The 14,596-nt window shown below is 39.5% G+C and overlaps 1 protein-coding gene across 4 annotated transcripts in view; it reads left to right on the top strand.

Annotated features, from left to right (window-relative positions):
* EPS8 (EGFR pathway substrate 8, signaling adaptor) overlaps positions 1-14,596 on the top strand; it is a 162,360-nt gene that overhangs the window by 56,167 nt on the left and 91,597 nt on the right. For all 4 annotated transcript variants that reach the window (XM_075897583.1, XM_075897568.1, XM_014577119.3 and 1 more), the window contains 2 exons: positions 10,218-10,305; positions 11,632-11,705. In XM_075897583.1, coding sequence (XP_075753698.1) covers positions 10,247-10,305; positions 11,632-11,705 — 133 coding nt within the window. In that variant the 5' untranslated portion in view covers positions 10,218-10,246. The remainder of the gene's footprint in view (positions 1-10,217; positions 10,306-11,631; positions 11,706-14,596) is intronic.

The following is a 14,596-nucleotide window of genomic DNA, read 5'->3' as shown; positions in this document are numbered from 1 at the left end:
CTCCACAATTTTAGTTTAATTCTAAGTATCTGCTTAGCAGGAACTATGCCCAGGGCCTGTCACTCTAGACACACACACACCTGGGAAGTAATCCTGCTCTTCCATAGTCTCTTTGGGTCCTGCCTGCATCTACAGGCATCATGCTGACAGCCCATGTCTAATAATACCTTTTAACATTTCCTTATTTGTAAAAAGTCAAATCACTGGTTTATCACTTGTAAGTTATGTGCTGATTTTAACTCTCTCTCTGAAATGATCATAATATGAAAGCAAAGCTCCATCTTCTCTGTTAAATGTTAACGTTAGAGACCCTCTAGTTGGCTAACACTTCACTGATTTGTTGCAGATAGCAACTTACTGTTTTTACAAATGCAGTTATTATTTTAAACTTGATCTTAGTTAAATAGTTATTTTTCCCTCATGCAGTGCCAGGCATTTTTCCTTTCATCTGCAAAATTCTTTCTGGAGAAACTTCCCCAGACACAGAACCCTGACAGATATTTTGGAATTTCTTTAGTACAACGGTATTGTTGGTGGTTGGACAGTAACTGGATTTTTCCTAAGGCCTGGGCTCTCTCTAACCTCTTCATAAGTTTCCTGTTTGGGCCAGCAGTGTTGCTTACCTTAGTGTCACTTGTATTATTATTATTATTATTATTTATTATTTATTTGATGTACTCAGAGCAGCAAGGGTCTTAAAGCTTTGGTTTTGTTCTTCAGATGACATTTCTATAGACAGTGATAGAAATGTAGCCGTGATAGTCTGGTGTAGCTGTTTTTTATTTCTATAGACAGTGCAGCCTGCCACAAGATGAATGGTGCATGTGTTTGGTAATGCACTAATATGTATGTGTACCATGGACATTTATCATATACAGTCCTCATTGGTGGTCAGAGGTACTGTACTGTTAACTACAAACGGAGATGTTCCTTTTAGCTCAAATGATAGATGCCTGTACATCTGAGAAGTTCCATGTTATGCAGTAGAGTGGGGTGGAGAACCTCAGGCCCCTGGCTTCCTTGGATCTGGCCCCTGAGGCTCAGTGCTTCTCTTCCTCCCCTTCCCCCCACCACCAGCATTGGAGAGCCTGGCATAGAGCTACAGCCCAGAAATCTTCTCTCCTGGGCTCCCCTAAGCTCTGATGTGGGAAGGGCATGTGGGAAGTGGAATGTCTTTCTCCACAGTTGGGGGGGAAGGGGTCATGTCAATGAGTGAGGGTTTTTTTGTTTTGGGTTGTTTTTTTTTTTGTTGGTTTTTTTTTTTTTACTTCTCACTTGTGTGGGGCTCCTGACTTATTTTTCTGTGGGTCAGTGCCCCTCACCCCCAACCCAAAAGAGGTTCCCCACCCCTGCAGGAGAGTGAGAACTCAGTAGAGCACAGTGGCCATGGGTTTGTTGCAACATAAATGGAACCCAACTTTAAATTAATATTTGTGTTGAAGCATCGTCTAAGGGCCCCAGTCAGGATTGAGGTTGCACTGTGCTGGATGCTGCAAAAACTCCTAGGCAGGTACAGTCCCTTCTCCCTCCCTCCCTCCCCACGAGTTTACAGCCTAATTTAAATAAAGATGCAACAAATGATTGCAATAAGCAATGGCACTTAGGGAGAACAAAAAGAATAAGATCATATAGTAAGTATCTCTATACTAGGCTAGTTTGTGGTCACAAGTTAAGTTGAGGAGTCCAAATCATTTAAAAGTTATTTTTTTTTAAAAAAAAGACAAAGCTATTAGGGTGCATTTCTCTGTGCATGGAATTAGTAGCATTCATATCTTTCTCCTTTTTCTGCTCTGGGGACCTTTTTATCTCTCTTGGCTGCATTGACACAGGATATCTATCTCACACCTGTGTGATTCTTCCTGAGGGCTTCACATAACTGTCCAGAACTCCAGATTGATTAATGCTCATTTTCTTTTGAACAAGGCAGTTTGTTCTTAAATTAACAGTGGCTTCACTGTTGCTTTAACACTAACACATAGAATTCAAATGTGTGCCTTCTTGTGTCACATGCCCTGTCCATAGTAGTGGCTTAGCCCAGCTGTAACACTGTCCTCTCTGAATGTAGTTACAAATTGTAGCCCCAGTCCTGTAATGAGATGCATCCAAGTGGGTGACTATGCTTGCACATGGAATGCCATCTTCAGTAGGGTTCTGCAAAGTTACAGCAATGGACTGATCTTAGTGAAAGACTGGGACCAGTGTTAAGAGTCTTTCCCACAATTAATAGACGGTCTTCCAACTAGAGAGTAGGAAAGAATTTTTATCCAAAGGGTTTTTTTTTATGGGAAATGTAGTTGCTGCAAAATACAAAAAACTGAGTGACGATTTTGATTTTGGTGAAAATTTCAGATTGTCCATTATGACAATTTGAATTAAAAAAATGGATTTTCAAATTTGAATTGAGTTGTTTTGGGACAGTTTGATGTTAATCTATATTTGTTTAGGCTGGTGCCTCATAGAGCTATAGTTCAGGTGTTAATGGCTCAGGTCTCTTTGAGCAGAGTTCCTTGGTTGGGTTACATTACCCATGATACATCATGATTCTGTGCTTCCTTTAACTCCTTGAATCTCCATAGTGTATCATGAGTCCCATTGCCACAGCTGATCATGGGAAACGTTTTACTACTTCCCAACTTTCTGTTCTTTGTAAAACAAAACAAACTTTTTATCCCAAAATGTTGAAATATTGGAATGTCCTGTTGGATAAAAATTCTATTTTTGATATATTAGAAATGGAAACCATACGGATGGAAACACAACAATTGAAAAGCTTGTCACATGTTGGGTTTTTTGGAAAACTGAGTAAAAAATGTATCTCAATGTATGTGTGTAATTTTGGTATACTGTGTAAGTAACACTGAACGACAGCTGTGCTTGACAAATGTCTTTGAACATAAATGATGTTGACATGGTTCATACCATCATCTGGTAGAGTAACAGTGGTACAAATTCTTGCTATTTTATAGAAAATCTCTTCATATTTAGTGTTCTTCTTAAGGTCTGTGACCCTGGAATTATGTGAATGCACCAAAATCTTGTCATCCCTTGGGGGGGAGAGGGGAGAAGAAGTAGGTTTCTAGCCCTCATGGTTGTGGTGACAGCTTGAAAATATGAACCTTGAAAATATGAACTTGAAAATATGCCCAGAAGGCAAATAAAAACCAGATCAAATGTAGTGGTTTTGAAATCACATGGTAATTTAGGGCCTTACTTGGGTTTTTGAACTCTTGGGGTTAACACATTTTAAAAGTTTTAACTCTCAAATAAATCATGTTTGATTTATCTACTTCTAGTACAAAAGGAAAAGCATTATGCAATGAAACTGCCACTAATGTGAAAGAATAGAGGAGTGAAGGAACAAAAATGAGAATTATTTCCCAATGAAAGTAAGAAGATAATGAACAGAAACAAATGGAGGTGGAAAGATGCAGTAGCATACATGGAAAATAGAGAAGTAAAAGAGCAATTGTTTTTGTGGGGAGGGAGAGGAGCATTTAAAATGTGAAAAAATTTAATGTGAGGGAATGATTCTAGGGGAAAGAAACATACATTGTAGGGAAAATGAAAGGGAACATATAATGTAGCAAGTTAATTAAAAAAAAGCTTTCCAGTAGCTCGGTGCAAAAAAAATAAAATAAAATAAAATAAAAAAATGCTATGATAGAACTAGCACAAACAATACTAGACACACACATACAGATTTATTGACTCCATGGTTAGTTATGCTGGAAAAGATTATATTCCATTTTATATTGCTTTATCCTCTAAGATTTTAAACCCATCTGAAAGGGGAAAAAAGAGAATGGCTTTGAGAGTGATACAAGAGCCTTTGGTTTGCTACCCACATAAATGTTGCATTATACTATTGTACTTGGTTTTATTTTTGGTATAATGCACTGTGCCTACTATCTGGATGGGAAAGAATCCTTGTCTTTTGGGGCATGTGCTGACAGTGAGTTTGTGTTTTATTAGTGAGTATCTACTGTTCTAGAAATTATCACAGTCTCCCTTGTTCATAGCCTCCTCTCTCTCTCTGCTCCGCATATCTCCCTCCCTCCTCTCTCTCCTCCCCCCCCACCCCCCACTATAACCTTCTTCCCCTGTTGGCAGCATGAGCAATGCTGATAAGCTGTTGCTTTTTATCAAGCTGATATTATTGGATGGAAATAATTATTCAGAATGTATGTGATTTGTGTTTGTTTGGATCTTGCAAGAATTGATGGCTGCATGGCTTTTTATTGTGATGGTGACATCACATTGACATATCTGAGGAGCATAGAAATAACTGTGTTGAAAACCAGCAAAAGAGTGGGGCTGTTTAGCTTGGTTGGGAGCTCTGGAAATAATTGTGGGTAAGAGAAGAGTATAGGAAGCAGTAAGCAGAATGAGGACTTGCCTTTCAAAGTATGGTGACTTTCAGAAGCAGTGTTGCTCCCCTACTTATTGTATTCAGTTATTGGTCCTTGCTATTAGCAGAAAAGCCCCTTAAAGGGTAAACCAGCATTATGTATTTCAATGTACATTTTCATAGTCCGGGAGAATTATCTTAGAAAAATGGAGGAACTTACTTGAACCTGCAAATTAGTATACGGAAGACATTTTTTTTAAATGGTACTTTTTTTAGAGAGTCTTTCCTTGCAATTTGTCAAGCGACAATGAGAACTGAGGGCACTCAGCAGCTTTCAGCATTAGGCCCTTTGAAAGGAAGTCATGCTCTGACTATGGGTGTTACCACTGTAGTTCTAGTGTAGTGTCAATAGTATTTTTTAAACCCAGTTCAGCAAAATACATAAACATGTTAAGCTTATGTTTCTTCATCAGAGTGCTTAAGTCAACATGTGCTTTGGGGAGGGGTGGTTTGCAGAATTGTGGATTTAGATTGCTGGAAATGTCAGAGTTGTTAGGGAGGCAGAGAAGAGTAACATGAGTGTATTTAGCTAAAATGAAAAGCATGTAGAACTCTTGATTGTTCTGACACTGTTAATTTTCAATGCTTAGCAGTGTGTTTTCATGTATGAAGCCATGTTTTAACTTAACTCAAAACAAGTATATAAAATCTTTTAATAAAAATAGTATTACAGGATTTACGAGACATGGATTATTTAGTTCACTATGAGGCCACTAGGAGTTTTCTCTTGGAGATTTCTGACTATCTTACACTGTAAATTCTCCACATGTGAATGAATGAGTGACCTAAGAAAAACCCTTCCTGCCCTACAACATCTTCTCCCAGCCAGTTCAAATGTAATGAGACTGCTGGTTTATTCCTATAAACTTGGCAGAATAAGCTATCCCAGCATAAGGCACTTTTGTACCAGTAAAGGTGTGTGTGGTGGTGGTGGTGTTTTTTACTGAAACAATTAACTCAGTACAACCTTTAGTATGGAAGACGCTCTATGGCACACAATGGTGTGTAACATGGCCTTAAGTTTTATACTGCTTCCCCTGGCTGTACTAGCTGAGCGCCTTCCATGGGGAAACTGACAGCAATGGCAAAATCTCCAATGGACATCAGGCAGTCTCTGCCTCTTCTTCCTTTTCAAGGTAGAAAACTGTTTGAGGTAACTTTTTCTTTGGTTTACTTAAAATTTCTTTTTTAAACTATAGTGTCACTTTGTTTTTATTTAATGTTCTATTCCTTGCAATCAGCACTTCTCAATAGGAAAGTTAAATAATTCCTTCACCCAGAAATAAAGATAGGAAAAAAAGGATACTTTCATGAGTAAATTACTGTTTCAAATCTACATACAAGGGGAAGGAATCACAGTTACTTTTTATGATTTTTATGCTACAATTATCGAAAGACAGTAACACCAACTTATGTGACCTTCTGAGCTGAGGTGAGGGGGAAAAATTGAACAGGAAGTAGAGTTATTATTAAACTCTGGGACCTCAGTGGCTTAACAATGTCCACTACTTGACTTTTGCTATAGAACTAGTTTTCCGAGATTGAATAAGCATTTAGAATAAAAAGGCCCACTGAGGCAACTACATTAGTCAATATTAACAAAATAATGTATTGCATGTTATAGTAAAGTGTTTAGTGCTTGTATGATACATTTTTTAAAATCCCATGGTGCATTCCTCGGTTAATATGAAACAAGTGTTATCTTAGAGTTAGGGTTAGGAATGGAGTCTCTGACCTCTGTTTGCCAGGGGCTGGAAATGGATGACAGGAAAGGGATCCTGTTCTGTTCACTCCCTTTGGGGCATTTGACATTGGCCACTGTCAAAAGACAGAATACTGGGCTAGATGGACCTTTGGTCTGACCTATAGCTGTTCTTATATTCTATCTCTTTAAAAACTATTTTAAATTCCCTAGATTAAAAAAGGTAAATTTGGTAAACAATGTAATTTTAGAACAGAGTTTTCCAACCTATGGGTCACGACCCAAATATGGGTCACCATTACATTTCAAAAGGGTCGCCAAGTGTCTCCCCAGGTGGCTCTGTCTCCCTTCATCCCCCCCATTTTTGAATTGCCTAGGTCTCCAAGTCTTCCCGAATTGTCAAAATGGATCCCCATCTGGAAAAGGTTGGGAATTGCTCTTTTAGAACAGTGAGCTTAAAAAGCAAATAGAAAAAGTGTTGGTAATTAATAGCAACTTTTTGGTAATGTTTTAAAAGTGTCAGATAAAACATATTCTAAGAGGTTTAGCTCCTGAACTTTCTTGGTACAAGCAGTGGATCTTTAGTACATACTTGTAATGATGGCTATAATTTAAAAGAGTTTTAATATCAGATAGTTGCAAAGGGAGGGTAAAATGTGTATAATTAGTATTTGCCTCCCATTCAAAACCTGTGATATTTGTAATCCTACAAATTGCCTAAAACTCACTAATTGAAGAATTTAAAAAATATATATACCGTATTTTCCGGCGTATAAGATGACTGGGCGTATAAGACGACCTCCTAATTTTCTAGTTAAAACATAGGTTTTCGCCTATACTCGCCGTATAAGACTACCCCCCCTTAAGAGGCCAACCGGCAGCGCCCCAGCTGCTCTGCCCCAGGGTCCACAACAAAAGCCTGGTCTGCTGGGGGGGAGGACGCACTAGCTGCGCCCCCCTCTCCCCCCCCAGCAGACCAGGGACACGGGGAGCAAAGCCGCAGTGGCGCGGGACCCCGCCGCTGCTGCGGCTTTGCTCCCGGTGCCCCTGGTCTGCTGGGGACCGTCTCCAGCAGATCAGGGACACCGGGAGCAAAGCCTCTGAGGACGCCGGCAGCAGGACAGTCGCGGCGTGTCTGGGCTGTCCTGCTGCCGGCTTCCCCCGAGGCTTTGCAAACCGCGGAGGGGCTCGGGCAGCAGGGCAGCCCAGGCACGCCCCGTTGCCGGAGCCCCTCCACGGCTTTGCTCCGCGTCTTCCTGGTCTGCAGACCAGGGAGACGCGGAGCAGCTTTTCTCGCCCCGGAGTACATGAGCGGCGAGACCGTGAGGTCCCGCAGTCCGTGTCCTCTGGGGCGAGAAAAGCCCCGTTCGTACCTGCAAGTCGGGGACTGCCTGTATGTTTATACCCGGCGTATAAGACGACCCCTGATTTTTGGGGGATGTTTTTTAGTATAAAAAGTCATCTTATACGCCGGAAAATACGGTATTTTTCTTTAACATTTTTCCAATTGTTGCATCTAACTGAAAACTCTGGGTTAGTAATGACTTTCAAAGGATCAGTTCTGACTTGATTTTTCACCACCAGTCAGTTTTAAATTTGTTTAAATATAAAGGTTTTTTTTTAAGTTTAAATTTAAATTGTGGTCAAATTAGACAACCTTTTAGCCAAAATGCTCTTTTCATGTGCTAACCTGAAAAATCTACTTTTTCTGTTGTAAATATGTCAAAACAATTACTCTTCTTTCAGCTTCAATTTCATTGGCCATCTGGGATACTAACATTACAGACTGAATATAGTAGTCCTTACATAAGATTTTGCTTTAACTGAAAAACTTCATTACTCATTATAATAAGTAGAGTATTCCGGAGAAAAGCAAGCATTCATCAGAGATTTCTGAAGAATATGAAGATCAGTTTAATTTCTGAATTTGTATTTAATGAGAAATAGTTTATTTTACTATCTTCAGTATACCAGAGGACTGGAATGTTAGACAAATTATTTTTACATAAATCTAAATATCCCCAAAATAAGCAGTTTAAATTGGTTTTGCACTTTTCTTTGCAAAGAGAACACTTTAATACGTGGACTATGAAAGAGCCAGAGCAATATAATCTTTATAGTGGTAAAATGTGGCTTTCTAACCTGTTAGAATGCTTTGAAAGTTTATAAAAGAGTGGATAAAGGAGGACTGGTAGATACATTTTGCTCAAGTCCCTGTCAAGAAGCTAATCTCAGGCTGAGTGGAAAAGACGTTTCATAGAATTAAAAATGAGTAAGAAATGGGGAAGCAATGTGAAAGAATAAATGGACAATTCTCAGTGTGGAAAGTGGTTAATAGAAGCATGACCCAGGGGTCACTACTAGATGTAGTAGTGTTCAGTCTATGTATTGATCTGGAAAAAAGAGTAAATAGCATAATAGTAAATTTTGCTGATAGCACAAAATGTTTCAATTTCGTCTAGTGCAGAGATGATTTTGACACACTTTTAAAATTTTAACTACTAATTATACAATGCTCCGGTATAAGAAAGCAGAATTTATTGTAGACAAATGCAAAGTAATGCATGCTAGAAAGAACAGTTTAAAACAGTGAAAAAAACACTTGGGATCTGAATTGTAGATTCTCAGGAAAAAGGTCTAGATGACACTGTGAATAACTCCAGAAAAAACACTGCTCAAGATTTGAAAGGGGGTAGATGAAGAAAATAATGTTTAAACTATGTGACAGAATATAGACACACACTAATTTTCCAATGCAAGGTACTCATATAGATAGAGCCATATGTTCAGGATTGGTATTTCAATTCCCACATTCCTAAGTTACTCTGTGCATAATCGGTACTTTTTTTTTTTTGGCTGTTTCCTATATATGTCTCCTTAGATCAGGGATGGGCAATGATTTTTGCCAGGGGGCCACTTCTTGACTTCTGATGAGTCATAACAGGCCACACATTTCTACCATATTAATGGAGAAGGTCAAAGTCTGGGAGGGAGTTTGGTGCAGGAAGGGGCTCCAGGCTGGGGCATTGGATTGGACTGCAGGGTGTGTGTGCAGAGTCTGGGGGAGAGTTTGGGTACAGGAGGGGATTCTGACCTGGGGCATGGTGTGGAAGAGGGTACAAGGTGCAGGCTCTGGCTAGGAGGTTATTAGCACTGGTGGCTCCTGGCCAATGGGGTAGCAGAGCTTAGACAGGCTGCTTGTATGGCGTGGCCCAATGCTGCTCCCAGAAATGGCTCACTATTCCTGCACTCTGCTTGGGAAGGTTGGGGCAGCAAGTGTCCGTGTGGCGCCCATGCCCACAAACAGATCCTGCAGGTCCTATTTTCATGTTTCCAGCCAATGGGAGCTGTGAGGACAGTGCTGGGAATGGGGGCAGTACCACTGAGCCACTTTCCCCTCCCAGTAGAAGTGCACAGAGACATGCTAGCAGCAACATCAGGTCACGGCAGGCAGGCAACCTAACTGAGCATCCTGCTGCACCACAGGACTTTTAGTGGCCTGGAGAATGTGAAGGCACAGCCAAAGAGCCCCATGCAGCTCTGGAGCCGTGGGTTTGCTGATCCCTGTCTTAGTTCTTTTCTCAATTGCCAAGAATCAGGTTAGACAGAAATGTTAGAGGGGCCACATTTTGCTCCCCTCCCCCCACCTTAGATGATGATATTATTTGTTTATAAGATGAAGTGTTGCAGCTTTTTATTTTTATAAATTGAACAATACATCTATTAACTTTACAAAATAACATTTCACTACATTTTGTTTTGAGAAAAGCATATTGCCTGAGCTAGTCAGCATTTTAGAAAAGGTAGATTTTAAAAAAAATACTGTTTTTGTCGACTAAGTTCCTTTTTTTTGCAAAGTCTTTATAAAATAATATTACATCAAAATAAATGCTATTAATTTACTCACGCTGTTCTGTGTTTGTACAGAGCCACCTTGGTCCATGACTAGCATCCCGAGATGCCATGCCTCTGCAAATAATTATCTAAATTATAGATTCCCTTCCTCTCTAATGTGTGATATACCATATTTTCCCACGAGTGTTAACATATAACAAACCTATATATTGTCCGATACATTCCTTTAATATGTTTTTTTTTCTTCTCTAGATTGTTTCACTAAGTGAGTGAAGACCAGAATGAATGGACATATTTCAAATACTCCTAGTGTATATGGAAGTTACTCCTCTCAAATAAAGTAAGTTTCTTTACTCACACTCTCCCAAAAAAGTGTTTCTATATTTTTTCCCGTTTTTTTCTTAAATTTCAGATATTGAGAGTAGCAATAATCAAAATCTACAGAGGTTTATCTATTTTGTTTTTTGAAAAATATGCAGAGTTTCAATAAGGGAAGTCCCAGTCTCTGTACTATATAACTAAAATGACAAATAACATTTTTTATTTTAAATCTGTGTTGTTGAAAAACCTCTTAATGCTGTCTTTAACACGGAGATATGTCATAATGGTAATAAGATATTCATTTACTTAAAGATATCATACTAGTTCATGCCTGGAAAGTGAACTGCTAGATCCATGCTGAGGCCAAGTGCTAATCTCATTTTTCAAAGCCTAAACTTGGGTCAGAAAATATTTTTTCCCTAGGGACAGTTCTATACAATTAATGTTACTGGCTGAGGGTTTTTGGCTGCCAGCTACCTTTTTTGTAAGACATAGGATATTGCAGAGTATCTGACTTGATAGACCACTACACGGTCATATCTAACTTGGGACAAAACAGTCTATGTTTCTATGAAAATTGAATTAATGTTGGAAGTAGCGATTATGTTGTTCCTTCTTTAAGTGGAGGTCACACATAATTTGTTCTTGTTTTTACACAGTGAGGACATTGCTTGTCCTTTCCTTTTAGCCCTGGGCAGTCAGATACTCTTTCTTCTTTCTCATCACTGAGACAGAAGCAGTGGTGTGTTAAGCATATAAGAAAAGAAGAAAATCCCACCAAAACCCAAATTCTTTCTGGTATTTATGATGTTGTTCTAACAGATGTGCTCTAGTTCAAACAGAAATTATTTTGGGGACGTTCTATAACCTGTAGAAGGCAGACTAGATCAAGGGTCTTAAACTCACTGCCTGCAAGCCCTGAGTATTTTCACAATCCAGCCCAGGAATCCCTTTGGCTGAAGGGTGGGGGTAAGGAGGTGTCCACCCCCAACCTCCATGCCCTGCCCCTTTCTTTTCCTTCCCGTTTTCTACACCACTGTATCCTATCCTCCAATCCTCCCCCCCCCTTCTCAAAGGGATGCAGCAAGCACTGGGGATTGCTGGGGGGAAGAGAAGAGTAGGGTTTGGGGGAGAGGTACAGGCACCTCTCCTCTGGCAGCAAGGGCTCCTGGGTTGGATTGTGAAAAAGTCTGGGCCATAGATGGCTGATAGGCAATGAGTTTGAGATCCCTGTGGGAGGGAGGGAGAGAGAGAGAGAGAGAGTGTATTTGAATTTTTGTACAAAACCCAAATACTTACAGTATTTAAATCTATGAATAGACTAACCACACACCTTTTCTTCTAGTGGATATGGGTCACCGACATTTGCTCAGGCAGATAGGGAACAAAGCTCGAAAGCAAGTGCAAAGGCTATTTATGGTAAGTCTTGCTTAACACTTTCTGGATCTGTCATTTCAAGAGTGACTTTTAAAGTGTTGGAAATATTTATAAATATATTTACTATTCATTTGAAACTGATGTGTATTTGAAATAGTGCTAAGTGTGCTAGAGAACATTTTGTTAATATAAAGTAGGCTTCTAACTGCTTACCTTTAATAAGTCACTATTCTTACAGCTTTTATTGCAATAATGGATTGACGAATAGCCAAGGCACATGAGGGAATCAGGAGATCTGGGTGTATTCTCAGATGTCCTACAACCTTTTTTACGACCACTTAATCTTTCTACTTCTCAGTTTCACCATTTGCAAAAAGGCAAGATTGTATATCTGCTTCTCAGAGGTAGCATTAGGATTAATCATTTACTGCATGGAAAGTTCTTTGTTGTTTGGATGGAAGAAGCTGAAGAAAAGCATTGTTATATAATGGGACTGACTACCATGGATATATAAAGAAACTCTGTCAAGGTTAATAGGCTCAACATCTGTCTCCTTTGGATTATGGTTTAGTGGTTAGAGTTGGGGACTTAGAGTCTGGATCTATTCCCTGTGCTGTAATTGCATTGCTTGGTAATTTTGAACAAGTCAGTCTTTCTGTGTCTTATTTTTTTCCCATCCCTAGATTATATAGAGAACTCTCCTCCAAGAACTGCCTGATCCCTAAAGCAGTAAATATTTCAGGGGGGCATTGCCTAACCTTACTTAATGATTTTTTTCCCAAGAAAAAGGAGATGGGTTTTACAGGCGTTAATACTCAATCCTGGATCATTGTTATACCTTTTGCATTGTTCTATAAGACTGATATTTGACTGACGTGTTCTAGTTAAAGAAGTTAACTCTGTGTATAAATGGATCAGTGGAAAACAGTATGGTGGCTTGAGGAAGCCAAGTGAACAGCTTTTAACTAAGTCCTTCCTTAGAAATTTGTGTAGATCTCTCTCAGGCTCTCTCTCATATAATCACTGTTATCTATCTCTATTGTCAAACCCAGAGTTTGTGAGGATAAAACATATTTTTAGACAATGCTATGTAGAATACTGCCTTCCATAGCAAGCAAGTATATTTTCTTTTCTCTGAAGTGCTATGACAACTCCATGCTATACCTAGGTACCTCTTATCCTGTGCTACGCAGTCCTTCTCTTACATATTTCTAATGTGACAATCACCTTGGTATCTAAATGTCCTCAACTTTGTTGTTGTTGTACACAATTTATCTTTAGTTCTTCTCATGTGCTAAGGGTGGGATGGAGGTGGTTGTCTACAATTGGCTTTACTGTTTGGCTTAAGGGTGTGAAGTCTTACCCTAGTCCTTTTGAATTTCCTATTAACTCTTTCTGGAAGGTAAAATCAAAACATACTAGCCACATGACTAAGTATGTTACAACAGTTCTGAAAAAAATGTTTGAAGGTATAGTTCTTCTGAGAGACTATTGGTACTATATGTGGAGGGGAAAAAATCTTTATTTTTCTCTCTTTGACTTTGTCCTGAATAAAGGCCACGTAGTATTGATAATATAGGGTTTTCTCCCAGCTTTCTGGTTCTGCAAATGACTAATAAAAAGGTTTTTCCTATAAAATGTTAGGATGTTGGCAGAGGAGCCATTTATAATAATACATGTCTCCAAAATCAGTTCAGCTGGCATGTTTCATATACTAGTGTAAGCATGAGGTTTGGAATACCAAGGCTCTTTTGTTGCCCCAGGATTAGATTATGGTAAAGCCATAATTTTCATCTTCTGAAGGCAAATGGATAGTTTGATTACTGCATGTGTCTCTATCAGATGTCACTTTAAGAAAGAAGTTTCTTTCCATTACGTTCATGGAATACACTGAGAATTTAGATGAAGACCCCTTGCTGGAAGAATGCAGTGCAACACTACTTTATTTCTTAGATTTCACAACCAGAACAGATACAAACCCAAAAACATAGAGAGAAAAAACAGTCTGTTTCTTAAAACAGAGGCACAACTCGCTCCATTTAGTATAAATTGGTTTTCTGTAGACTAACTGCTTGTATCCCTAGATCTAGGGTTGCCAGGTGCCTGGTATATACCTGGGCAGTCCGGTATTTTCACCTCCTGTCCAGTAAAAAAAAAAAAAAAAAAAAAAAATTAAGAAAATACCGGATACCTAAGATGTCCGGTATGTTCTGATTTTTTTCCCCCGGCCAGGAGGTGCAAATGCCGGGCACCTGGCAACCCTACAAACACTCAGCACCCAGCCTCCCCTCCTTTTCCCTCCCCCCCCCCCCCCCCCCGAGTCCTCGCTGGCCCCAAACGTCCCCAGACCCCATGCTTACCTGGTTCCGCAAGGCTGCCGGCACAAAATGGCTGCTGGCAAAAAGACAAAGGGGAAGCAATGACTCCCCTGGGTCTTAGTGCTCAACCGCTCCCCTAAACTCACTCTTAAAGGGGACAAGCTGTTTTAATGCTGTTTTATTTTTATTTATTTATTTATTTTGCTCAATAAGTCTTGGAGTCCTTCCCCCCCCCAACTTTGGTCTCCCCCCTTCTTTTTCTTCAACAGAATTTTTTCGCAGTGTGTTTTTTTTGGGGGGAAGGAAGGGGGGAATGTTCGGTATTTTTGTTTCAACCATCTGGTAACCCTACCTAGGTAACATGTTTCCTTATAGAACTCCTTATCCTCCAAGCAAGATCAGGAAAAACCCTTGAAGTTTAAACTGACAGCTTACAATTTTAACAGTTCTCAGTATACCACAATGTCCAGTCTCTAAAGAATTTTGATAATCCCATAGCAGTGATATGAGAGCATAGATGCTATCTAGTTTCCATTTAAGTGATGTTCAGCATGGTACATGCTGGTAGTCCAACTTCTCCCTCAGGAGTGGTAGGATTTTATTGTTTGATTAGAA

Source organism: Pelodiscus sinensis, chromosome 1, assembly GCF_049634645.1.
Source record: "Pelodiscus sinensis isolate JC-2024 chromosome 1, ASM4963464v1, whole genome shotgun sequence".
In the NCBI taxonomy this organism is placed as follows: domain Eukaryota; kingdom Metazoa; phylum Chordata; order Testudines; family Trionychidae; genus Pelodiscus; species Pelodiscus sinensis.
This window is presented reverse-complemented; position numbering and strand designations above follow the sequence as displayed.